We start from the raw sequence: 25,588 nt of genomic DNA on the forward strand, positions 1-25,588 counted from the left end.
TCATGCAGTAGCTTGAAATCATGGTGGAAAGAGCTCTTGCACTGTGAAAATCAGGAAACCGTGCAGCCCAGCCTTTGTTTGGAATAGCCTGGAGAGCTGGCTGCTTGGCCAATACCATTGTACTCCAGCCCCCATGCCACAGTGTCCTCTCCTCAATCCCGCAGCATATGTACCCTACCTTAGAAGATGGGGCAGAGAACTCTTCAACAGGCCAGTCAAGCCTGCTGACTCTACAACATGCACAGCTTACCTTTACATCTTAATGTCTTGAAAGGTGAGAGTCTAAAGGTCTGGTATGTCCCAAGAGTCAGTGTAAAACATGGCATGCATGCTCAATGTATATGAGTTTCAGCACCATGCACACTTGGTATATACAAACGTGGCAATGTCAGTAATGTGACAATACATGGCAAATCACATCTTATTAAACCAGGAGGAGGGTTCGTCACTGACACTGACACTTAGGCATACCACAGAACAGCTATGACATCATGGGTCCGTCTTCCACTAGGCACTATGTTTGTTTCCAAGAAATATAGATCCTCACATAGAAAACTACTGCTTTCAAATGTCCTTCTATTTTCCCTACTCCAAGAGCTTTTCTAGATTTTCCCTGAGTTAGTCCCTCCCTGATAGACATTCCAACAACCCCCTTGGCTTTTACATATCTTACAAGATTTAAACTAATTATTGGGATCTGGAGTATCTATCTTCTCTTCTGGATCAGTAGGATCATCCTGAAGTATCCTGATGTTTCTTGTCTTGTACCTTGAACATAATTTTGAACACATACTTAGTAGCTATGCTATGCTTCAGAGGCTAAGAGATTTGACATCATTTGTCTGAGAGCCAAGGTAGGTTTTGGCAATTAAATAAGTGCCCCAGCTTTCTGAGAAGGTATTCAAGCAACTCACGTGTGCACGCTCATGCACACACACACACTCACACACACCATCTATATCTAAGTGTCTATAGTCCCCTGAGAACTGAGATCATTCCCAACCTCAGTAGAGAGTTGAAGGCTGGCTTCAAAGTACTTGTTAGAACACTTGCCTGTATCCTCCAAGGCTAGACCCATCATCTACTCCCAGGAGAACTTGGACTAAATACTAGAGATACCAAGAATGCGTTAAGTGTCCTGGAGAAAGGGCCTTCTTCATCTGACATCAGGGACAGTACATCCTCCCAGGCTCTTCCTCCCATAGATGATCTGATCCTTCTCAGCTCTTCCTCACTGTCCTCAGCCCTCCCTTGTGGGATTCCCAAGGGGCCTTCTGAGGCTTCGTTCTACTATAGAGCTGCCTTCCCATCCATGGCAGCACCCATTCTTGCATTGTTTACTCTTGCCTAGATCCTCCCTGGCTCAACATCTTCCCCACTCCCCTCATCCTGCCTGCCTTCATCATTCCCCATTGCTCCCCACCCCAGGCACCTCATTCTAACACCCTGACATTCTTATCCCTATCTGGTGGCACTGGGCTCCTTTAAATTTCTGGCACATCATCTTGCTGTGCTCTTCGCCAGGTATTCCCCATCAGTCCAACGGAGTCATGGACTTCCAGGTACAGCTTCAGAGAACACTGCTGACCCACCAGCTCTCTGGGGTCATAGGGTAATAGGAACAGTATGTGAATAGATTGCTGAGGAGGGTAGAGGTGGGGAGAGGGTGTTTCTGTGGGTTGTCCTTGCCTGTGATACTGTTCTGAGCTCAACGTCCCTGCTTCAGAGGGGCCTCCTGATGACCTATGTGAGGCCCCTCATTCTACCTCTGACTGACATCATACCATTCATTGACTTTGCCATCTGCCTTGAACTCCAGAATGTTCACTTCACTGGGGGTACTCTACCCCCCCCCCGCTTCAATATCTCATAAGCTAGAGTTACATCATTCCACAAAGGGCATAGATGAGTGGGTTGACTGTGTCCCACTGGGAGCTATAGCAATGGCTTTCCTTTCCCATCACTTGTTGTCCATACTGAGACAAGGTGGGTGTCCCGAATCCCTGATCTAGTCCACACTGAGCCCTCTTCCTGAACCTCACACTTCTTACAATGGATGCTTTAAATTTTAAATTTAGAAAATCTCAGTCAACCAGCTACATCCTCCAAAAGTTCTGGAAACCTCTAGAATGAGAAGAAACCCCGTTTCGCATGTCATATGTACCTCTTACTGAGAGAAAGCAGTCATTCGACTGATTTGGAGTAGGTGCTGTGGCAAAAGACAGTCAGTAGAAATTGAATGGTTGGGCGGGTTTTACTCTTGTAAAGCCTTGAAATACTTTGTACCACTCTACTGGACAACATGCTGGAATTGCTGCCAAGAGAACTCACAGCCAACAACTTGGATTATGTCTATCCACTCTCTCATACAAAAGTCCCTGGCATGCTTATAAAGGACGCATTTCTAAGGGTGTTTTCCCATAGTGAGCTGCCGTAGCTATCAGCAGACCATGCAGAAGTTTCTTGGGTCAAGTTCAAGGTTAGAACTGAGTCCTCACTTCCCATTTGGTTTCTCACTCAGTCCACTCTTCCAACGTTCCCAGGAAGACCTAGAATAACCAGGCTGATTACAAATAGCGATGCTGATAACCAGGGCAAAGATGAGCTGGGAACCAGCTACCTTAGAAATCATTTTCTTTCTTACCTGTGTAGATGAACCTGCCCGGGGCTCCTTTGCAGAACTGTTTGGATTTATAAGACAGTGTCACTTCCACAACTCCAGGGATGTGCCGGGGCGGGGTCTGCACTCTGATGGCATGAGGTGTTATGAGCTGAGAAGTGAAGAGACGGGGGAAGATAGTCACTAGACAAGCCACCGAACAAAGAGGTCACTGCTTTTGGCCTCACATATTCGTTTGGCAATTGCCAAACCCAGCCCAGCACCCACACTTCAGCTTTGGAAATGCACTTAGTTGGTTTTGCTGATTATAAATTATAAGCCAAACATATCCAATTTAGAAAATTGGGAATTTACAGAGCTATGCAAAGAAATCTAAAATTATATAATGCAGAGACAACCAATATTAGGATCTGGTGTGTTGCCCAGACATTTCAATGGCTGTGTGTCACAGAATTAGATTATGCATATCCACTGTTATTTTGATTTTCCCTCACATAGCATAAACATCTTCTTCTCTGGTATCATTAGGATTTTTCCAAAACATATTTTTTGATGATGGAAAGATGCCCTAACATTTTTCTCCATCACTCTCCTATGATCCAAAATTTAGACTCTAATTTTTCACAACCTTATATAATATTGCAATGAATATTTATCATTTTAAGGAATTCATTCTCCAAATATTATGATTTTGCAGGTCTTGACACCCTGGTGTCTTGATCATAGTAGATATACAGGACTGAGTACTTATGGTGCTACTTCACCAGGAACTGCTAGTTCCCAAAAGAACTATGGAGCCAAAAGATATCACTGGGGCAAATGGCTTTAACCTACCTCACTCCATACAAGCATGGTACCAAACACGACTTGGAGACCATCAAAAAAGTTGTCACCAATGATGATGACCATGGCCCCTCCTGTGGTCCAGCCTTCACTTGGGCTGATGGCCTTGATGCAGGGTGTAGCTGGGAAGACGAGAAAGAACACGTCAGCTCTGTGTCCTTTGTGGGTGATGTCTGCGATTTGGGAAAGGTGCTGTCCTGGAAAGCTGTTGGGCATTCCAAGAAGTTGTGTTGATTTCCCATCCTTTCCTAATTGGCTGTTGGTTTTTACCAGGTCATTAAAACCTAATGAGTTGGCCATTATGTACCAAAGACTGAAACACTTAGCTAATTGTGCAAAGGGTGTTTTTAAAACTGTTGTTTTTGCCCATATTTTTATAAGTTGATCACTCCAGAAAAGTGTAAATCCCTTTTCTCTCCCCACCTCCTCTGCCCCACAATGTTAAGATTTACAAGGCTTGTTAACATGCTGGGGAGAGAAAGAGGAAACAGGATCTATCCTGGTTGAAGGGTTTGCTCAACCCCACCTAGAGACAACCTCCAATTGCTCTCCCAACTCTGTGTTCGAGGCCTCTGGACTTTGCATCCCAACAGGAACCTAATACTGTGTTCAGGCCATAACTAAACTCAATCCATCACTCCATTGCCAAAGTTGACAGGGTCAAAGGTGGAGGAGAACTTTGGCAGGACTCCAAAAACATGAGCCCCCTTTGAATGGCCAGTCAATCACATCCAATCAGTCAAAAGAAACTCGAAGGGCTCAGAGCTCTGAACTCTGGGATTTTCTTCTTCTCTTTCAGTGCCCACTGCGGGAGAATTAACACTGCCCCAAATTCTTTACTGATTCAATCATTTTCTTTCAGCTCATTAATTCCTATTTTAAACGATATAAGATACAGTTTAGGGGCTGAGCCGGGAAGAGGGTTCGTGGGCAACATGTAGCAAAGCATCGCCAGTAAACTCGTAGCTGGATTTCATTCTTGTCAATAGCATGAGGTCTTCCAACACCAGCGGGTTCGGGGTGAGAAAAGCAGGAAAGGCAAGTGAGACAGGATTCCCTTAGGTTTGTCAGTTTGTCCACTGGTATACTTTAATTTTTTTGGACAACTTGAAATTTAACAGTTACCAGTATTTCTAATTAGTTTAATGCACTTGGAAAACGACCCAGAGCAGCCCATGATTTCTTCTTGTCCAAGCAAACAAAAATCAATTAGTGTCAGCTCCGCTCCGCACACTGTTTTGTTTTGCCCACAATCTGTTTAAAGGCACATCTGACACTTATTCATGCACGTCTGGCACTGTACCGTTCCTGTTTAACTAAGATGTCATAGGCCCGCAATTGCCTGAAATACCAGTCTCGCTGAAAGAAAAACACGGATTGGAATAGAAGAAACTGAGAACTGCATGTGGGCTGGGAGCTGAGTGGGGCAGAGCACCGTCTTCTTGTACAGCAGCACTTAGGAATGCCCGTGGGTAGGATGTGTCTCGGGTGGAAGAGTGCTTGCTTAGCATACAAGAAATCCCAAGTTCAGTCCCCAGGACCAGATGTACTGAGTGTGACGGTGGTCACCCGCAATCCAGCACTGGGGAGGCGGATGAAGGAAGATTAAAGGTAATTTCTAGATAGTTCTAGACCAGTCTATAAACAGACAAATGATGCAAACAAGGTCTGGACCAGGTCCCAGCCCTACCTTCTGATGGGTCAAGCCTCCTTGCTCGCCTTCCATGCTTAGAGTTGTTATGAACAAACATGTTGTCAGAGACAGCCAGCACATGTCCATCCACATTTACTGTTGTGGACAACACGACCTGCATTTAAAGCAGAAAGGAGAGAGCTTGGTTAGTCTCACACCACGGGACTGGTGTACCAGGATTCCTTGTAAAATATAAGGCGAGTGAGACACAGGACAAAATTTTGGAGTAGAACAAGAGGCAGCCTTTGGCCCCTGGGTTATTATGTCTTTGAGTTCAAACTCTGTCAATGTCATGACAGGGAAAACTGGCCTTCTGTCTGCTGTTTCCAGAAACCCTGTCACCAGCAGGACTGTCCTCTGGCTGTAGCCACAGCTGTAGACAGTGCAATGCGGGAACCGAGACAGGACCTCCATTAGGAAGCTCCACTTCTCCACAGGGATCCTGCTCCTTAGATTGTGGTCATTGGAACACTAGCTGATCAGTTGTGTCCAGTGTTCCTCTGGATGTGTGAACAGTGATAAAGATTCTGTGAGAAGATGAGGCTCCCCAAATGCAGTATGGGAGATACGGAATGTTTAGTGTCTAAGTGGAGGGAAGGGCAAGGGTGGGTGTGGAGCAATGTAGAGTAGGAACTTGGAGGGAGAACTGAATTGAAACCCCAGGCCACCGTGTCCTCACGCAAGCTCACGGACAAATCACTGAACCTTTTAAAACCTCAGTTTTTTTTCTTATCTAGGAATCGTAAATAATGCTATCTCTCTCGAAGGAACGGGATAGCATGAGATGGTGTGTGGGAAGCTTTGGCTCGATGTGAAATACAAGCAGGAGTGTGATGATTCATGTCTCGTTTGCCCCCCACTCCCGCTTCCTTTTGTCCAGTAAGTAAGACAGAAGACATTGCCCAATTCTAGCACAGACTGAACGCCGGAGAAGGTTCTAGAAAGAGATATTAGCACTAGCAATCACAGCAACTGAGAGGTATTACCACACCACCACTCTCAGGCTGCAGAATGGTAGCTAGCCTATAGAGAGGGAATTTAATTTTATTACATATGCTGCTCTGGTCAGGTTATGAAGGAAGTTCTAAGGCAGAGCTGAGCCACGAGAGGCAGAAAAGAGCAAGCCTGGCCACCACCACCCTTGGACTTGACCAAGGAAAAGGTGTCCCAGGAGGAATGCTACTATTCAGTTCACGCGGTTGTTCGCAGCAGGTTTCCCGTGGCCCTTTGGAGAAAGAAACTTATTACATACATGCTCATAAATATGTATAGTCCTTTCCAGGAAGAACAGTGAGTCATCTAATGAGCCCTGCTTCAGAACGACTCTCTGCACGGCCCCAATGCAGACTCTCGAATCCGCCCTCTACCTGTGATTGCTCTGCCACGCCTTCATAGCTTAGTAAATGAAAGAGGGGGGTGGAGAGACATGGCCTTGTTCAGATCTCGGTAGAAAAGAAGTCAGTGTCCCCAGGAAACACCTTTTTATTATGGATGCTTTGAGGCCAATAAGACGATGGAACAGCATAACAAAACTGGAGGACCCACCGTTCAGACATTTTCTCATCCCATCGACCCCCTGGTCCCCTCCCTTCTCCCATCGTATGGAGAACTGTGGCAAGCACAGGTTCGAGGGTGTTATGGTAAACCTTCCTTCCCAGTCAGGTATAATCCCAAGGAACAGTCGTCCCTTCCTTTGTTTGCTTTTGCCCTGGAGAGAATTTCAGGTGTGTGAGTTTATGTGTGTGTGTGTGTGTGTGTGTGTGTAGGTGAGTGTGTGTGTATGTATATGTGAGTGTGCATATGTGTGAATTAATGTGTGTACATTTGAGTGTATATGAGTGTACATGAGTGTGTGCATGTGTGTACAGCTGTGTCTGTGTGTGCATGTGTATGTGTATATGTGTAAGTGTTTGCGTGTGTGATTATGTGAGAGTGTGAGTATGTATATGTGTGTGTATGTGAGTGTGTATGTGTGTGTGTGTGTGTTCCTTTGCATGTGAATGCATATGTAAGGTCAACTGCTTTGGTGGCATATCTCAAGTGATAGCCACCTTGTCTTGTGTCTTTCACTGGACTGGAGCTTGCCGATTAGCCTAAGCTGCTCTAGGGATACTCTTTGTCACAGCCTTCCCATCACTGGGATTATGAGCACATGCCTTTACATGTAGCTTTTTAAAGCAGAGACATTACATGTAGCTTTTTTTTAAAGCAGAGACATTACATGTAGCTTTTTAAAGCAGAGATCCGAACTCAGGTTCTTAAGCCTTTGTGGCAAGCACTTTACTGGCTGAGCTATCGGCCACCAAGATGGCATCTTTTACCATTTTATAAGAGTCGTAATTTAATAGTTTTAAAAAGAATCCCCAGGACCCATGGCTCCATAAATCACTTCCTGTAGCCTCGCTCTGTGGGCTTGATGTAGCCTATATGAAAATTTTACATGGATGTGAATGAGTTTCAATCATTTGGCTCTACAGATAATCACTGATCTAAAACTACACATCAGGAGTCATGGCAGGCCCTGGGGACTCAGAGAACAAACGTAAAGGAAGCTCAGTTGTCATTCAGAAAATTATCACCCATATAATTGCTCACAGTTCAGAGATGTAGCCTGTCCAGCCTTAGGTCTGTTTCCAATTGTGTCTGTGTTAACATGTGAATGTCTGAGAAAAGCCCTTCTAGATAATTCCTGTCCAGTGGTGGCGACCGCAAAACAGACACCATCACTCTTGGCAAGTACACCAGGCCTGAGTGCTTATCAGAGTGACTTCAGAGAGCACAAGACCACGCCCCGAGTCAGAGGGAGAAACGGATCTCGTTTTGGCAGGACTGGAGACTGTGTTAAACAACATCGCCAATGTAGATGCTACTCTGAAAACATTGGAATGTGGAGGGGGAGGGGCATCAGGCTGTGTGTGCAAAATAGATCTTCAAACACAAAACAAAACAAAACAAAAAAAGAAAGAGACCTTCAAGCATTGCACCTTAAGCAGCTAGCCTGGGGACAGTAAGGGGAACCCCAGTTCCATCTGAGGACAACAAGGCTGTGAGGAGCAGTCACTCGGGAACTGTCTGACTCATTGTGCAAGCTTGTCATACTGTCCACTGACACTTCTTGTGCATCCTGGCCACAAAGTGCAGAGCTTTCCCTAGCCAGCAGATTTCATCATAGTCCACTTTGGGTGGAGAGAGACTTCAGTTCCAAAGTGAACATTTCCCGAATGATATACCCTGGTGGTTCACGTGAGCTTCATTATTTTCTATTAACAATGGAAATAAATTTTAATCTTTTGCTGGCTAGTGCTGGCTTCCCGTGACAGGGAATTAACCTGAATTATTTCAGTGTCTGCAAAATTTATTACAAGATTTTAAATTATGTCCAAATGTATGTGCATGCATGTGCATGTGTTCAATTGTGTGTGTGTGTTCAATAGTGTGTGTGTGTGTGTGTGTGTGTGTGAGAGAGAGAGAGAGAGAGACAGAGAGACAGAGAGACAGAGAGAGACAGAGATATTCTAAGTATCTTAGGCTGTGAAATGCCTAGGAAAGCCTGCCAATTAAGCCAACTTTGCAAAAAATTAATGGATTTGATTCTCAAATTCCAGCACATGAAATCAGACACGAGTTTTCCCTGTCTGTGCTTGAACTTTGGATTCTACACACATTCTCTCTACTTCTAGAAGAATACGCTCCATTATGGACGGGAAGACCCATTTGGCTCAGTCAAGGCTTCAGGTTTAACTTCCTTCTCTGTTCTCTGATGGATGCTGACAACGCTGATATTATTCTATCCCATGGAGTAAGGACTTCTCCATGTTTTAAGGCTAAAGGAAGTAGAATGCACATTCCAACATCGTCCCACTCCCAGGCCTTCCCCTTCCCCAAGCCAACTTCTTTCCCCTAGTGAGTATTTCCTGGGTCACGAAGGCTGACCCCTTCCATCTGGAATCAATCAGTCAACCCCTGACAACTTCCTGAAACACCTCACTCCATTTCCTGTTCTCTCCCCCTCCTCGCTTTCCCCCTGGTTTGCTTCACTCTTCAAAACTGCAGGCCACAGCAGCTTAATGTTAGAGGGTCAGACACAGCTAGACTCCAAAACACTACACAAGGACACCTTTGACCTTCAAAAATCTTTACATCTTAGCTAAACAAATCAAGGTCAACGTTTCTTACCATTACCTTGTTAACTATTTATTTGTGTCTTACCACTGACTCTGTTAGTCATGCAACCATCAAAACCACTTGTTATTCTGGGACCATAAACCCATCTGCTTTGGAAATAGCACTTTCAGTCTGGATGAAACATGCCATTTGGAGGTCCCTCAAACCCAAAATCACCAGTATTATAGCAACCATATGGACCGAGATTTCGTACAATAGGGTGCCTATGCCTCATCCATGTCTCTTGTCACCTAAACGTGACATCTCCTCTTTTCTGAGGCTATTGCTCCCTTGGCACTGCCAGTCTGCTGGCACAGCCCGAAAGAATGCCAATTAGGAATACAGATGTCCATAATTCGTGAGGGATGGACCTCCGTGTTTGCTGCTCAAACTGGTAACAAGTTCTATTTATCTCTCTCTGTTGATGTGTCTGTATTTCAGATCTGTACAAGTCCTTGTTGATGGTAGCTCCATCCTCAGCTCAGGGACTTCAGTGCACAAGCAGCCAGCAACTTAGTCATCTCAAGATACCCTCAGGCTAAAGTTCTAGGAAAGGGGAGGTGAGGTTGAAATCACTCACAGTTTAGGTGAGAGTGGTCCTTCCTCTTTGCAACTCATTGTTTTATTTTGACTGTCATCTCTAATTTTTGGTTAGCCAGTAAACATAGACCTCATAGACAAGTGACTGTAGGGTCTCATTCTTCCTCGCTTAAAAAGAAAAGATCTATTAATTTTAGTTTGGTTTGTGTCCTGCCTGCATGTATGTGTCATTTCCCCTGGGACTGGCGTTACAGATGGTTGTGAGCTAGAGAAGCCAGGGAACCCTGGGGAGTTTGAAACTATGTAGACCAGGCTGGCCCCAAATTCACTTGCCTCTGTCCCCGTGTGTCTCTCTTTTGAATCACCTGATCATAAGGTGGTGTTAGCAGAGAGAGACAGGAGGGTACAAGAACAGATGTGAAAATTTATCCCACAAGCGTGTGAGCAGTTGCTTATAAAGCCCACATGAAAACTTCCTTCTTCAAATTCTATTCTTCTCTCTATTATCCTTAAGAAAACCCATGTATCTCACCCTAATAATTTATACCAAGCAGGAACCGAGTTGGAAAATGCTCTCTCCAGCTCATACAAGGCCACGGTGGGAGTAACCCGTAGATGGGCACATACATTTATCTGCCTTCACAGTTAATTTTCCAATAGAGGAGTGGTTTCTTTGGTATAAAACATCTACACAGGGGAAGTAGACATCAAAACAGACTTATCCATCATGGGTTATTTTTACACTCTGAGCTGCACTTTTGGAACCGCTCTATTGATCAAGAGCTCTAGTCTCAAAGTTCTGGCTTCATGACTTTTGTTGATTCACGTTAATCAGGGGAGTGATCTAGTCCTTCCCTGTCACCCTTTCTCACCCCATGCCCAGGTGGGTCTCCAAAGACTGTGTGAAGATGATTAAAAATGAAGATGTCAGGAAGAAAAATGGGTGGGAAGACTAAGTGATTTGCTCTTTGAAATAGACAAACAATCCCATTGTTTGCCGAGAGTAATGGCTCTGGTTAGAAGCCCTCTCGGCCCCGCCCTTCATCCCCCACCCCCACATCCTTCGAGTGCTTGATCTAAAGTCACGCTAGACTCTACTATTAGCCAGGCACCGGCTCCTGCCATTTCTGCGAGGGTCATACACCTCCCAGCTCAATGTGGGGCCTCAGCAAAGCAGTAACAGGAGGCATTTATAGCTTGCTCATGGCCGAGGCCTCTCTGATACCCTTACTTAGGAACATGCATACATGCGGCGGAATAAAATGCTCTCAAAAATTCCCGTTGTTCTGTCAAGTATGGGGGGGCGGGGAACCTTTATGACATTTTACATCTGGAAATGGAATTAGATTCATGACGTGCTTTCCCCTTATTACTGTTCGGCTGCTCTATGTGTTATTTCAGCTTTCCCAAAGCACAACTGTACGTGGGGAATTTTATATTCCACCTGTGGAAGGAGGAAAGAGACATGGAGGCCATTAAAGTGAGAGGGGACCGGGGCAGACCGCTGCCACAGGAGACATCTTAGCTGGGAGTCCACACTGGCGGAAGAACTGTGCATTGTGCATTAATATGCCGGCTAATCCCTATAGCTGGTGAGAAGGGTCTAATGGAACAGTTCTGCCTGAGCTCTCCTGAATGCTGCCCAACCCAGCAACAAACAGTTTGGCTACTGCGGTTTGTTTTTGGTACCCACCTTACCGTTGGCGCACGTGTTTTCAAGCCAGATTTAAAGCCCAGATTCATCTTTGTTGACTGGACTCCGGAGTCCCTCAAATTACCTTAAACTGCCTATCACACAAGTGTGGGTTTTTCCATAAAAAAAATATATATATGTATTCCCAGGATTCTTAGAAAGAGGCTTTATTTTACTTTCTCTACAGGTAAAGTTTCTGTTCTGCACAGTATCAAGTCCTAAACAGGAGAACACAAAACTGGTTGCTATAGAGACAGGCAGAATGATTCTGGGATTGTTGATACCCAGAGTTGTAGCATTGACAAGCTTATTTATAACTGACCCGTGCTGAATTTCAACCAGCCACAGAGGGTTTTACTTTGTGGACATGGTGCTCGCCTACACACATGCATGTGCACCACTTGAATGCTGCCCTCAAGTTTGCGTTGAGCTTCCAGCCGCTGAATGCTTCAAGCAGCCTACATGGAGGATGGACCAAGATAAACAAAAGACATCACCAGCAGCTCTCCCTGCACAGCAATATATCCACGAAAACTAAACTGTGAATCACTCAATACTCTCGAGCCCCTAAAATGGGAGGAACTAACCTGGCTTGAAAGCTTTGATAGACATGTCATAAAGAATTCTAAGAGTTATACAAGTTGAAGGGGCTCACATGATGGGTTTCTGTACATATATGTGTGTGCACCCGTGCAGGTTTTGGAGGGCTCTGAGTTCCTATGGTATTGAGGGACCATCTCATGTGCTTTCTGCCTTTTGTTTGAGACAAAGTCTCTCCCTCGGACAGCAAGCAGGCTGGCTAACTGGTAGTGAGTTTCCGAGGAACCTGCCTGCCTCTGCCTCTCTGCCTCTGCCTCTCTGCCTCTGCCTCCCACGTCACCCACCGATGGCATAGGCAGTGTCCCAAGCTTTTTATGTAGATTCTACAGATACTTGCAAGTTTTTGACTGAATGAGCTATTTCCCCTAATGCTGTTCTGACTTGAAAGCAAAACCAAGCAGAAGCCCAGAGCCAACCTGGGCAGAGCCTTTGTGCACAAAAGCCTTCCACTGGGCTGTTTTGGCAAGCTTGGCTTCAGAACAGAACTTGTATTTATTTTTACATCAATTATTTTAGTTCTTCTTTTACACTTACTAGAAATGTTTTAGGTCAGACATGCTTTTTAAAAAAAATCCAGTTGAATATGTAGCGAAATAAAGAGGCAGAACTTTTTTTAGCCAGCTTTCTTGCTGTCCCTAGGGAGCCTCTAGTCCATTCATCTACTTCCCAACTCTCAGCTCCCTTCTTCTCGAAGGCCATGGACGCTTACCATACCACCCTACCTCGCTCTCTCCCACCAGGCCCACTGCTTTTCCCATCAGAACTGAATGCCAAGAAGGATGCTGTAGTCCAGGGCGGTATTTTACTAGCAAAAGTTTTGGGAGCCTCTCGGGAGCCATATAATACATTTGATGCAGTTCTTCGTTCGGACGACACAATTTTCTCCCACCGCACTCTCTCCCAAAGGAGTCACCTGCTGCCCATCAAAATTCAGAAGCACAGAGCCTCCTCACAGGCCATTTAAAAGGCGGTTCACTCCTGTTGCAGAACGAGAAAGCTCTGGTCCGTATTCCAGTAATTTCTACATGTTGGTGGACTAGGATGGGCACAAGGGTCAAGTTTGATCCCCCAAATCTGCATCCTCTGAGACATCTGAGCATTTAGAATTTGCTCTCACCTTTCTGAAGTCTGGCATCTCCTTTCCTAACAGTTGTTTATGTAACTATCAGCTTGGACATCTGTTCCCTTTCTCCCAAGAAGAACTCAAAAGATGTAAGTTCGTTAACTAAAATTGGTATCACTCTGGTTCCTGACCTCATTTGAGATACCAAATGTCAAGAGGTGTGAAGGAGGAAGGTTGCTACAGCTAAGAAGAGCTTGAAGGAGCTCTCAGCATTCCACAGCAAGAAGCCCTTCAGCCCCTCAGAGGTTTCCTCCTCAACTCCGGAGAGATCGCTGCTGTCCCTGGGACTAGCTGGTTTGCTTTATGACCAGATCATGGGCTCAGCTGCCGATCACAGGGGCCCACGTCAAGTGGTTTTCATTATGTGTTTAGAACTGTGGCCTGGTAGCACGGTGACTTTCAAATAGGACGGGCTTTGAGATCACACAGCAGCTGGGGCTCTCAGAGAGGTTCTCACTGAAGAAACCTGCAGGCAGCTGGGGCTCTATTAAATTCGTACCATTTGGAGTTAATTTAAACTCTCCTTTCCCTCTTCAACGGGTGTGAGAGAAACATTCAACATTTTTTATTTAAGGAAAAATAGATGGTAGTGCCATTAAAAAGTTTTATATAAGAGCTAGGGGTTTAAAAAAAAATCATAAGGGGTCGTTGGATGGAGGTTGGCCCAGTTCCAAGACATGAGTAGTCGTGGCCTTTGCTCCCGCTTCATTCAGTCAAACAGACTAATGGTGAACACCCAGCTGCGTGGACGAGGTGTATTTTGTCAGGGAAGCTAATTTCTCCATCATTCTTGTGTGGCTGAGGCACACTGAAATACAAACATGAGGACCGCCATGTTCCCCAGCTACCCCATGCCTGTCAGTTCTCACACCGGCAGATCTGGGTCCGAGAGTTTGTTCTCCCCAGCACCACACATCTCATTCTTCAGAAGTCTGACAGGCCTGCTCTAGGCATGCTCCCTAAAGCACCAGCTGCCTCCCTGGGGCCCCTGTAAATCTCCTCCGGAAGTCTCATCTCTACCTAGTCCTGTGTGAACAGAAGCAATCCAAGAGCCAACCCAGCTCCTCCATCTTTCCCACCCAGCCTATAAATAACTTCTTATCCTAGAAACTCAGGTGTCCTTCTGTGTCGAGTTATATCTTATCTCTTAAAGTCAAGAAAGGTATGGCATCTAGATTGTTCTCTGCCTAGAAAAAGCAATACAAATGGACATTTGCTAGGGTCTTTGCTGAGCCTATGAGGGTCAGAGGGGAAAAAAACAGTTGGGAAAATTTTGGTTTTTGTAGTTGCTGGTCATTTATCTCAATAAAAGCCCACTGGAACTAAACCCAAATCATTCAGTGGAACTTAAAGGGACTGATTGGGAGATAATTTTAAGATATCTGGAGTCTCCCTCTTTATCCTAATGTTTACCCTATGATAATCCTGCTTTCTATTTTGATTTGGAGGTAGGATACATATCAAAAAGACCAACACCAGAATAGCTTAATGGAAAATCTGATGTTGCCCCTAGGATGGAAGACACCCCAGCCCTCTATAAAAATGAGTGCCCAGTCTTGGATGGCAGATCTGCTGGTAACATAGGTGATCTCTGCAAACTGTTGGGAAGAACACTCACACTTAATGTTGTTACAGTGAGTATGACTGAACTCAATGTCATCCTCACTGAGCACCAACGGGCACCGCCAAGACAACTACACACATGCAGGGCTCTTTCCAAAAAGATTGCAGAGGAGCAGACCTGGGCTTTGGAAAGCATGTGAAAGCATTCACAATTTCTACTTCCTGTATCCCACTGAAGGTGGAGGTGGCTAGCATTTGGGTTGCCTGTGGTAGGTCTTTAGCACACAGAATGCTCTCTGGGATGTTTGTAGATGGCTATAACTAATTGAATGAGGGTGTGAATGCCTTCCCTATGACCTGACACAGACTCTATCAATGATGGAGACTGAGCAACAATGAGCCCAAAATTGTTGTCAATTCCACCTGTGCTTTAGAACGGGAAACAGCTATGTGCTGACTTGTCCCTGGGTTTTTAAACTGCCTGTTCTCCATCTATACGGCAGGGAAATAAAGAATGGGGCTCATTCTGACTTAGCTTACACTGAACATCAGTGTTCTTCCTTTTTTCAGGGGAGTCCCTGGATATCCTAATGTCTCTCTTCACCTTTCTTTCTTTCTACCTCTCTTAAAAACTGAGTGAGCAACAGTGTGAGGAGCCCTACAGGAAGTCTTTATGATTCGATGTACAGGTGAGACCACACAAAGTACATTCAAGCAGTGTATACTGGAGAGAAAGAGAAAGACCAGTTGCCAGGAAATGTGGCAATTGTCAGAGGTTGTGGAGATTGGTGTGTTGCTCAAGAAACCAAGAGCTCTGAGGAGCTGGAAATAAAAATTCCCCACCAAGAAGGTGACATGCAGACGTGATCCTCAGGGATGAGGAGTCGTCAATTAGAAAGCAGTGAAGGGTTCGTTGACAGAGATGTGAAGATATCAAGATGGAAGAGAAAGCAGTGGGGTGTGTAGTAGATCGCATATGGGAGCTTCCCAGGGTGAGGGAGGTGGGAGATTTGTCTGAGGTAGAGAGACTGAAGCAGGGTTCTCATCTGCCTCTCAGAATCTGCATTTTGTGTTGCTAGCCAGTGGATAACCATGCAGTGTTTTAATAGGTCACTTGTCATTAGAGCTGAGGGGACTGGACTAAGGAAGAGTGGAGCGACCCATCCATCCTAGGAGAGAGAGATGTGTTTGCTAGACACTTGGGAGAAGAAGGAAGTAATACTTTACCAATGGAAGAGGAGGAAATCAATCAGAGGGCAAATGCTGAGCTCTATTTGAACACACCCTCATTAGTCATTGAAGGGAAGATGCCCAGGAAGGCAGCTGAAGCTTTAGCTACAGATCCACAGAGGATAAAGAATAGGGATATAAAGCCAGAAGTCACCTGGGAACATGTAACATTTAAACTCAAGAGAGTGGCTGGAAGACTGGGGCAGCCCCTGTGTGGACAGAGTGCTAAAATCAGGGGCTGATTTACACTGAAGATGCTATTTGGTACTAGATAAACTTGATTGCTTTAGAACAGGAGCCCATGGAACCCCGGGACATGCTCTGGAGAATCTACAATATTAAGCTTTTTATGAAAATCTAATTTCATGTTGGCACAAAACCCACATCCTTTACCAGATTCCCAAAGGGACTAGAGACAAGGATTAATACCCAGATACTTCCAAAGACAATTGTCATCAATTAATTACCTATCTATGGTCTTTAAGATGTGAGCAGAACTGAAGAGATTGGTTTGGTCATGGAAATATGCTTCATATAATGATTTAGTCTTATCCAATAACTTGCAGGAGTTGGGGGGGGTAAGATTCTTGGTACTACCAGTTTTAGGAAAAGAGAAAGTATTTTGATTAGGTTCACGATTTTGTGAGAAACACTTGTGTTCTGTTCAAATCTGCACAAAAGCATTCTTCAACCAACTATGTATTTGATCATTAGTAGAAGTTATTTTACTATGAGGCAGGGAACTGCCACCCTTGTCAATCTGGATTCATGTCACCGATCCAGTATCTCTCTGTGGATCACTCTCCCACTTCTGTCCTCACCTACTATCCCTGGTTTTGTGTCACATAAGAAATCAGATCCTGGTTTCTCAGTTGACCATAAGAGCACACAGGCAGCCCCTTCTTCATGAAAGTCTTCCCCATGTAAGAGCCACTACTAACTGTTTCTTTTCTCCCTGGAATCTGAGAAGATTCTAAAATGGCTAGGTCATCCATCTAAGGAGGACCCCCACTATATGTATCTTAGGGACATAACAAGTTCTTGTGACTCAACAATGAAAAAAGAAGGCCTGGTTTCAAATGAGCAAAGTGAGTGGTTAAGCATACCAGAAGGTGCTCAGCAGACTTGCTTCAGTCCTGACTGAGAGATTGAAACAGCCCTGAGATCCACCCCACTGCTGTAGGCTGAGTCATTTTAAAGATAAATCACAGCTAAGCAGACCTGAGCACATGTACTCTTGCAGAAAACCAGGTTCGGTCCCCAGCACGACTGCCCGTGATCCAGCTCCAGGTGATTCAACAACCCCTTCTGACCTCCTCAAGCACCTTCCTTACATTCACACATGCAATTATGGATAAAGTTAATCTTTCTTAAAAATGTAATAAAGCCAAAGGACTTAGAAAAACTGGTGTCTTCACACATGACTGCTAGGAATCCAAACTGGTGCAGCCACTGTGAGAAAGAATTTGGCAGTTTCTCAAAAAGTTAAAGATAGACCTACCCCATGATCCAGAAATGCTACTCCTAGCTCTGTCCCCAAGAGAACTGAAACATATGCTCCGAAAACAACTCCATATCAGAGAAGCTTTAAAGGCATAAACCACAAATGTTAGTTAACTAAATAATGGGAAAGCAAAATGCAATCTACACAGACAATGGAATAGTACTCAGCTATAAAAAAGAACGAGGCATTGCTACCTCACCAACTTTTAAAACACTGTACTAAATGAAAAAAGCCTGACATATTGAGATATTTGATTTATATGGATTTATATGGGATAAACCCGCAAAGGCAAAAGGCAGATCAGTTTCTGGTAGCTGAGAAGAAACAGGAACTGGGGAGCAGAGAGTAATTTGCAAGGTGATGAGAATGTTCTGGGATCAGAAGTGATAGTCACACAACACAGCCAATGTGTTAAAGCCACTGGCCTGCCTACGCTAAAGTGCTGGGGATGTTCGTCATCAAGGCGACGAACGCCATCTTAATGTAAATTTAAAATGTGGAATAGAATGGACAGGTGGTGTTAGGTTAGCCCTAGAGATGACCAGATCCTAGAATTCATCCGCTTTTCTGTCCACTGCTCATCCACGAAGAAGCTAAACTACCACCCAGAAAGGCTGAGGTGTTCTGGTGGCTCTGCAGACAGCACTGTCAATTCTAAGCCAGTTAAGCACAATGACAGAGTGACCTTCACTTGGCAAAGACCTGGAGAAATAAGCAATGCTGGTGAGCATTTGCCTCATGGAGACATCTCTAAGTTGGGGGTTGGTGTGGGGAACATCAGAGTGGTTCAGTATCTACACATCACATTTCTTAGAGGCTCTTCCAATTAAAAGCTCGGCCAAATGCAGTGGCCTAAGAGAGCCCAAGGAGGAAAGCCTGCTTATTGCTTTTGCTCTAGGCTATGATGCTTCTAGCAGTGTAGCCAATATGTATGCCTGGTGGCAACTTGACACTCTGGTACTCTTCACTCTTTAGCAAAAATAGTTATTTATCTTTGTAGTAACATTTGGAACCCTGGGTATGGTAAATTTCTAGAGTAGGGACCTCCCTGCAGATTCCCAAGAAGGCTGACTGCATTTCTGCTTGTCTTCCTATGAATGAGCAAATAAATCAGAGTGGAGAGAAGCAGACAGCATTAAACATTATCATTACAATCGTGTGTGTATGTTTGTGTGTGTGTGTGTGTGTGTGTGTGTGTGTATGTTGGGCCAGGAAGTGGTGGTGCAGACATTTAATCCCAGCACTCACGGGGCAGAGGTAGTCAGATCTCTGAGTTTGTGGCCAGCCTGGTCTACAAAGCAAGTTCAAGGACAAAGAAGGAAGGCCAGAATGTGGATGCCTCAGTCCTTCTTTGAAGGGAGAACAATATACTCAAGGGAGAAAACACAGGGACAAATAGAGGAGCAGGGACTGAAGAAAAGACCATCCAGAGACTGCCTCATTCTGGAGATCTATCCATATGCAGCCACCAAACCCAGTCACCATGGATGCCAAGAATTGCTTACTGGCAGAAGCCTGATATGGTAGCCTCCTCAGAGGCTCTGCCAGAGTCATACTGATACAGATGAGGATGTTTTCAGCTACCATTAGACTGAGCACGGAACCCCAGTGGAGGAGCTAGAAAAAAAACTGAAGGAGCTGAAGGGGTTTGCAACTCCATGTGAAGAACAACAATATCAACCAACTAAAACCCTCCAGAGCTCCCAGGGACTAAAACACCAACCAATGAGAACACAAGAGTACACAAGAGACCCACGGCTCCAGTTGCATATGTAGCAGAGGATGGCATTGTCTGGCATCAATGGGAGGAGAGACCTTTGGTCCAGTAAAGGCTCATTTCCCCAATGTATGAGAATGCCAAGGTGATGAAGTGGGAGTGGGTGGTTGGGAGTGGGAGCACCTTCATAGAAAGGGATAACATTTGGCTGTTTTAAATGAAAATTCAGAAAATATCCAATAAAAATTTAAAAATAAACCTTCAGTGTTGAGATGAAAAATTTTTAAAAAGGAAAGCCAAAGCAACAAAGAAAACCTGTCTCAAAGAACCAAAAGATAGATAGATAGATAGATAGATAGAGATGATAGATAGATGATAGATAGATAGATAGATAGATAGATAGAGATGATAGATAGATGATAGATAGATAGATAGATAGATAGATAGAGATGATAGATAGATGATAGATAGATAGATAGATAGATAGATAGAAAGATAGATAGATAGATAGAGATGATAGATAGATGATAGATAGATAGATAGATAGATAGATAGATAGATAGATAGATAGATAGATAGACAGACTAAATAAAATATGTTGGTCCCTCCTTTCCCTTCTCTCTGGTTTACTTTCTTCTCTTTTCAGTACTGGGAGGCTGAACCCAGAGCTCCTCAAGCCAAGAAAACACTCTGTCCCTGAGCTAAACCTGGGTTCCTGTTGGTTCTGCATTGTCTCTGTCCCCAACCTCCCTTTGATATTTGGCTTCACTATAGACACTCTCCCAGGGACAGGCAGGGACAGGCATAACTCCTGGGAACCAGTATGAAGTAAACAGACATCACTCCTCACTGGAAAACAATGGCCCGTTTCAATGCCACAACAAAACACAAACCCAGAAGTGTTGGCACTTGCACGCCTGTGATCTCAGAGGTCTGTGACCAGTCCTCCTGGTTCTGATATCTTCGTTCTCGGAGCAGGGTTGAGTTTCCACATCATCTAGAACCTTCCCTTTCTTGAGGCGCTAGCCCATTTGTTTGTCTTTCACCCCATTTGAGCCGTGCACTTCACTGCCACGTTTTAATGCAGTTTTACTCTCCGTGGGGGAGCTGTATAGAGCTCCACATACTCAGAGCACACATGAATGGCAGAAGAACCATTCGTGAAGCATCAGAAAGGGAACCTAGCAGCTGCACTTGCTCCCAACTCTAACCCAGCACTCTGTTCTCTCTGTTTATTGGCTGTCTCCTCGGCCCATCAGCGGCAGGGGTGATGAAATCGGTGGCAGATTTCACTGTCAGGCAGCTGGGTCACTGTCCCCAGGGTCTTGTTGTCATGCTGCGGTCTTAAAGTGACCATGGCTGCTTGGATTGCTATGTTCCAACAGGCCGAGAGACCACCGAACAGTTAACTGGTGGAAAAGAAGGACCCCGGGCTGTGGCTTGCAGAAAACACAGAGAGAAGCAAGCAGCTTTGAAACATCCCAAGGTGGCTGAGTATCAAGAACATGGTCCCTGCTGCGGGCAGCTGTGAGTGCGAGGGGCGGCCTCCGGGCTGGAAATCAAATCTCTAGCCTGGGCTGGTGCTTCTCCCATGAGGCTCTGCCAGTAGAGGCAAAAAAAAAAAAAAAAAAAAAAAAAAAAAAAAAACCCTAAACACTACAAAATGAAAAGAACACCTCCATCCTGGAAGAAGGGAGGTTACCATCGAAGTTATCTTTTGCATGGCTAGCACTATCATCAAGGGATGGATTGAAGGAGGTGAGGGGAGAGGGGGAGGGAGAGAGGAGGGTGGGGGAGAGAACAGGGTGACTTATTTAATAGGTGTGATTCTCAGAGCCCCTTACCTGGAACCGTCTCATGTCCCTTGGGTTTCCTGCTGTTTTCAAACAATTCTGATTGCACTTCAGGAAAAATTTTAGAAAGAATCTGTGAAGAGAAAGCAATGTGTTACTTTTATTTTTTTTTCTCTCAGTAAATATGTTTAAAGGAGAGACTCTATCTGTGTTCTATTAGATATGATTTGAGGGGGGAAAATAAGTGATTGTGTTTCAGGTCTGGGGAATTTCAACCACCCAGGCCTGGGAGAGGAACACTGCTGACCCCCTGTAATTTGCAAATTTGGATGTTTTCAGTGGCAGGCTTGGAGCCCCCTCGCTCCATCACGGTGGGGGATTGTTAAGCGGTTCACAATCTGGGCTCTGGTCCACACACCCACCCGCCTGGAGTCTATAGCCTTCGGTCTGCAAAAGAGGCTCTGAATGCAGCAGTGGCCCCTGCTGGACAAAAAGTATCACTCTGGGTTAAAAAAAAAAAAAAAAAAAAAAAATCGACAGGACAAGGCCCAGAACCCAGGACTCCTCAGGTCTGAACCTTTCGCTAGCCACACAATACCTTCATACTCACACCTGAAGGTGGTCTCAGAGTCTCCCACGACATGTGCAGAAATAATAAAATACTATATAATTATCTAAAGCTTAAGTCCACCGGGCCAGGACACCCCAGGCATTCGTGATTAATAGCAAATAGGAACGACCTCTCAGTCCCTCTAGAGACAATCCAGACAAACACAAATCACGATCTGTGGTTATTGTTTGTAAGACATGATTTTTCTTTTTTGAAGCCCATATTCCATTAAATGATCCGTGTCATTGCAAAGCTGGGCATCCCGAGTCACACAGTTGCAGGAATCGAGAAATATGGCAAAAAGAACCTTTGAGGCAATGTGCTTCATTCCTGTTTTAAATTTTCTTTTTGTTTCAAAATAAATAAGTTTTTCATTTATTTCACTTGCAGAGTCCTTTAAAAAAAAAAAAAAAGGAATCCAGCTTTTGCAGTGCTGAAGTCCCAGGTGAGCTAGGCCTATTTCCCTTTCTGTTACTATGACAACGAAATTTTACCGCAGTCCCAAGGTCCCTTCAGAACTCTCGCATCTACGCCTTGAATTAGAACTTTAAAGGAAAAGATATACATTTTCCTCAGGATTTACCAATAAAAATAAGTAGAAATGAACCAGTCTTAGGAAAATTCTATTTTAAAACCCTGGGTTGGTGAGAGGCTCTTGACATGACCTTCTGTTTATTTTTTGTTTTTTGTTTTTTTTTTTTTTTTTAAAAAAACACACACAAAAGAATTTGAAAGCACTCCAATTAACTGTATGTTTCACTAAAGAAAATAAACCAATGAGAAGATACCAGTAAGGTAGCAAACGGAGGGGGAAGAATTGATCTATCTTGTCTCTGAGACTCTTAATCTTTGCTAAAAAAAAAAAAAAAAAAAAAAAAAAACATTGGACAACACTCTCCCAACCCTATCTATGAATAAGGTTGGGTACAAATTTGGAAATGACGGCCACATTTTTTTTCCATGATTTAACATCTGGTTTGGGCTCGTCTCTGGGGCTATCTTGTATGGAGTATGTGGGAGGTCAGCCATGGCTCTCCGTGTCATAGTGGTGTGGGGGCGTTGATCAAAATTCTCCAGAAGAACCAGGCAAAGAAATCAGCTCGGTGCTGTGCCCAGGAGAGAACGCTTACAACCTGCTACGGCTTTCAAGAGTGCGGGGAATGTCTGCCTGGGCTAACTTGGGTGGGCTTAGAAAGGAGAGAGGCTTTTGTTTAAGTCAAGACTAAAAGAAAGAAAGCATTTTTGTTCTGGGTGGAGAAATGTGTCTGTATTCATCAGCCATGACCACTTACAAACCCTCAGCGCTGCTCCAAGGATCTACTACAATCCTGCTTGCTCACAGAAGCCTCTTTCCAAACAAGACCCCCACAGCCACCCCATACCACGGCTGCTCCCCAGCACACACCTGTCAGAGGTCGCGCACATCGCTCCCCATGTCAAAGCCAGGCTGAGTGCATCTTCTCGGTTGCTCCTTGGTGTTTGAAGTTTTGCTTTTCAACAACTGGGCCCCAGATAATGTGTTCTGCGTGCCCTGTGTGCACTTCCCTCTCCTCCCCCACTCCTGTTCCAAAAACAGGATCTGGTGAAAGCATTAATGTTCTCTGAGCCATTATTATGGGAATGGTGTGGTAGGTGGAAAAGTCAAAGAGATAAATGTTTACATAAAATCCAGTTGATATAGGGGGACACTCAGCCTGCTGAAAGAAAGGCTTTATTCACTTTAAATTAGAACCCTAAACAGTTCTGCGGATGGAAAACACCCAGTTTTGATCCTCTTGCTTGTCTGAGGGCTGTGTGTAACCTATACAGCAGACCCTGCGTACCGAGGGTAGAGCATTTGGCTCACAAAGGGGAAGGAATCGGAGGGAAAGAGGAGTGGGGGTGGTGGGATACTACACTATTAAATATATAACTGCTAAATGGATGACACTGAAAGTGCTGCTGCGGATGTTTTTATATGTGAATTTAAAAATTAATTAAAAGAAATTCTAAGGCTTACAAACATTGTCAAATCTTCTCCCAATATTTGACTGATGTCTTCTGCCATACACACACACACCACATGCATGCATACACACACACACACACCACATGCTCACACACATATACAACACACGAATACAGAGATAAATACATACACACTACATGTACACACACACGTGTATACACACAAATATATACACACACAACACATGCACACACAGATGTACACACACACACACACACACACACTTTTTTCCAACTGCTTGGTGCAAAACTCTTCGTGACCCATATCATCTATTAGGCACAGAGTAACTTGCACAGAACAGATGCTCTCAGAATCCCCTGAGTCCTGATCCCTCCAAACCCAGAGGTGCCTGGAGAATGTCATCCCCCTCTATTCAGAAACAGAACCCCTCCCAAAAAAAAACCCTCCAAGATTCAGACCAAATGTGCTGGTTCTCCTCAGAATGGGAGTGGTTTCCACTTTTTCTAAACAACAGTGACTTCAAGAATGTTATAAGCACTTAGCTGCAGTTAGCCAGCCTTCTGACTCCATTCCTAACAAGTAAACCCAAACAGCAGCAGGGGTAGCCTTGCCTTTGGAGAAAGGTATGGAAATGTGGGGTCAATGACTGAACTCCAGAGCCTGGCATTCAATAGACCACTGAGGCAGTGCCATGTCCCAAAAGGGTTTACTCCACTCTAACAAATACGTGGAGGAATTGAGCTAGCCTTGACCTTGTGACCAAATCCCTTCTGTAGGCAGAGAGTTACTTTCTCTGACTGTCACAGGAAATGTTTAACTGGATTATTCTGGAGTTCATTGCAACATCTATGTTCTATGATAGGGAAAATTCAATAAAGGGCAGAAGTGAGAACCTTCCAGAAAGAGCTACTCTGGGATAAGAACCCTCTGATGACAAAAGAAAAGAAATACGATAGTCATTAAAGTCCACTGTGCTATAGTGAAATTTAAAATCCATGAGTTGTTCATGGCTGGAATTTTCCATTTCATGTTTCTTGGGCCACAGTTGACCATGGGTAACTGAAACCTGAAAAAGTGACGCTATAGAAGAAGAGATACTGTATTGTTGTGGGTGACAGAGCCTCATTTGAAGTCTCAGAACAGCTCTCTCAGAGGAGAGTTCTCTCATAAGTCACGGAAACTGAAGGCCTCAGGTAGTTGAGAAAACTGTAAGGGATCAGTGTGGACCTAAAATTGGAACCTGGTTCTTCTCTGGCAACCAGCGCCATCTGGTGCTCTCTGTTCCTTACACCAAGGTGACACCATCACCATATACTTAAAACACTCAAGTACCCATTTCAAAGGCATCATGATAGACAAATTACATCTCAATAAAGCCGCTAAGTTTGTCTCTCTAGAAGGTCCTCTAAATAAGGGGGGTAGGGGGAATAAATAAATGGACAGGTTAATGGGGAAGAAAAAATCAGGCACCCTCCCAAGAAGGTGCATTATATCCAAGAAGAAAACATTGGACCAAAGATGTCACCAAGAAAAACACCCTTGACTTTGAAAACCTCTCCTGGTTCTATTTCTTGTCTCATTTGATTAATGTGTTTTAAGTGTGTCCTAGATGCCATGAAAGGTTACATAGTGACAAAGGTCTTGGCCTTGGGAAGCAGACAACCAAACTACTCAGAATGTGCTTGCTCCAGAGTCTCAAGTGACTCTAGAAATATCTAGATGTGAGTCCAAATAAGATCAAAGCTTATTACATGGTAGTCAAAGAAATATGTCTTTTCCTTTCCAGTCTCTGAAATATTGGAATTCTTCTGCATTGTTTAAGAACACAAGGAGATTCTCGGATGGCTTAGACTTGTCCTGACCCATCCTGAATAGAAATTGAATTTCAAACTAAATGTGCAATAGAGGTCAAAGCTAATGCCCCAT

The 25,588-nt window shown here is 44.4% G+C and overlaps 1 protein-coding gene across 1 annotated transcript in view; it reads right to left on the bottom strand.

Moving 5' to 3' along the window:
- EBF2 (EBF transcription factor 2) overlaps positions 1-25,588 on the bottom strand; it is a 195,040-nt gene that overhangs the window by 38,254 nt on the left and 131,198 nt on the right. The window contains 4 exon segments of the mRNA XM_080926761.1: positions 2,645-2,771; positions 3,455-3,585; positions 5,154-5,271; positions 21,135-21,216. Of these exon segments, the coding sequence (XP_080782887.1) occupies positions 2,645-2,771; positions 3,455-3,585; positions 5,154-5,271; positions 21,135-21,216 (458 nt within the window).

Source organism: Micromys minutus, assembly GCF_963924665.1.
Source record: "Micromys minutus genome assembly, chromosome: 12".
NCBI classification, from domain to species: Eukaryota; Metazoa; Chordata; class Mammalia; order Rodentia; family Muridae; genus Micromys; species Micromys minutus.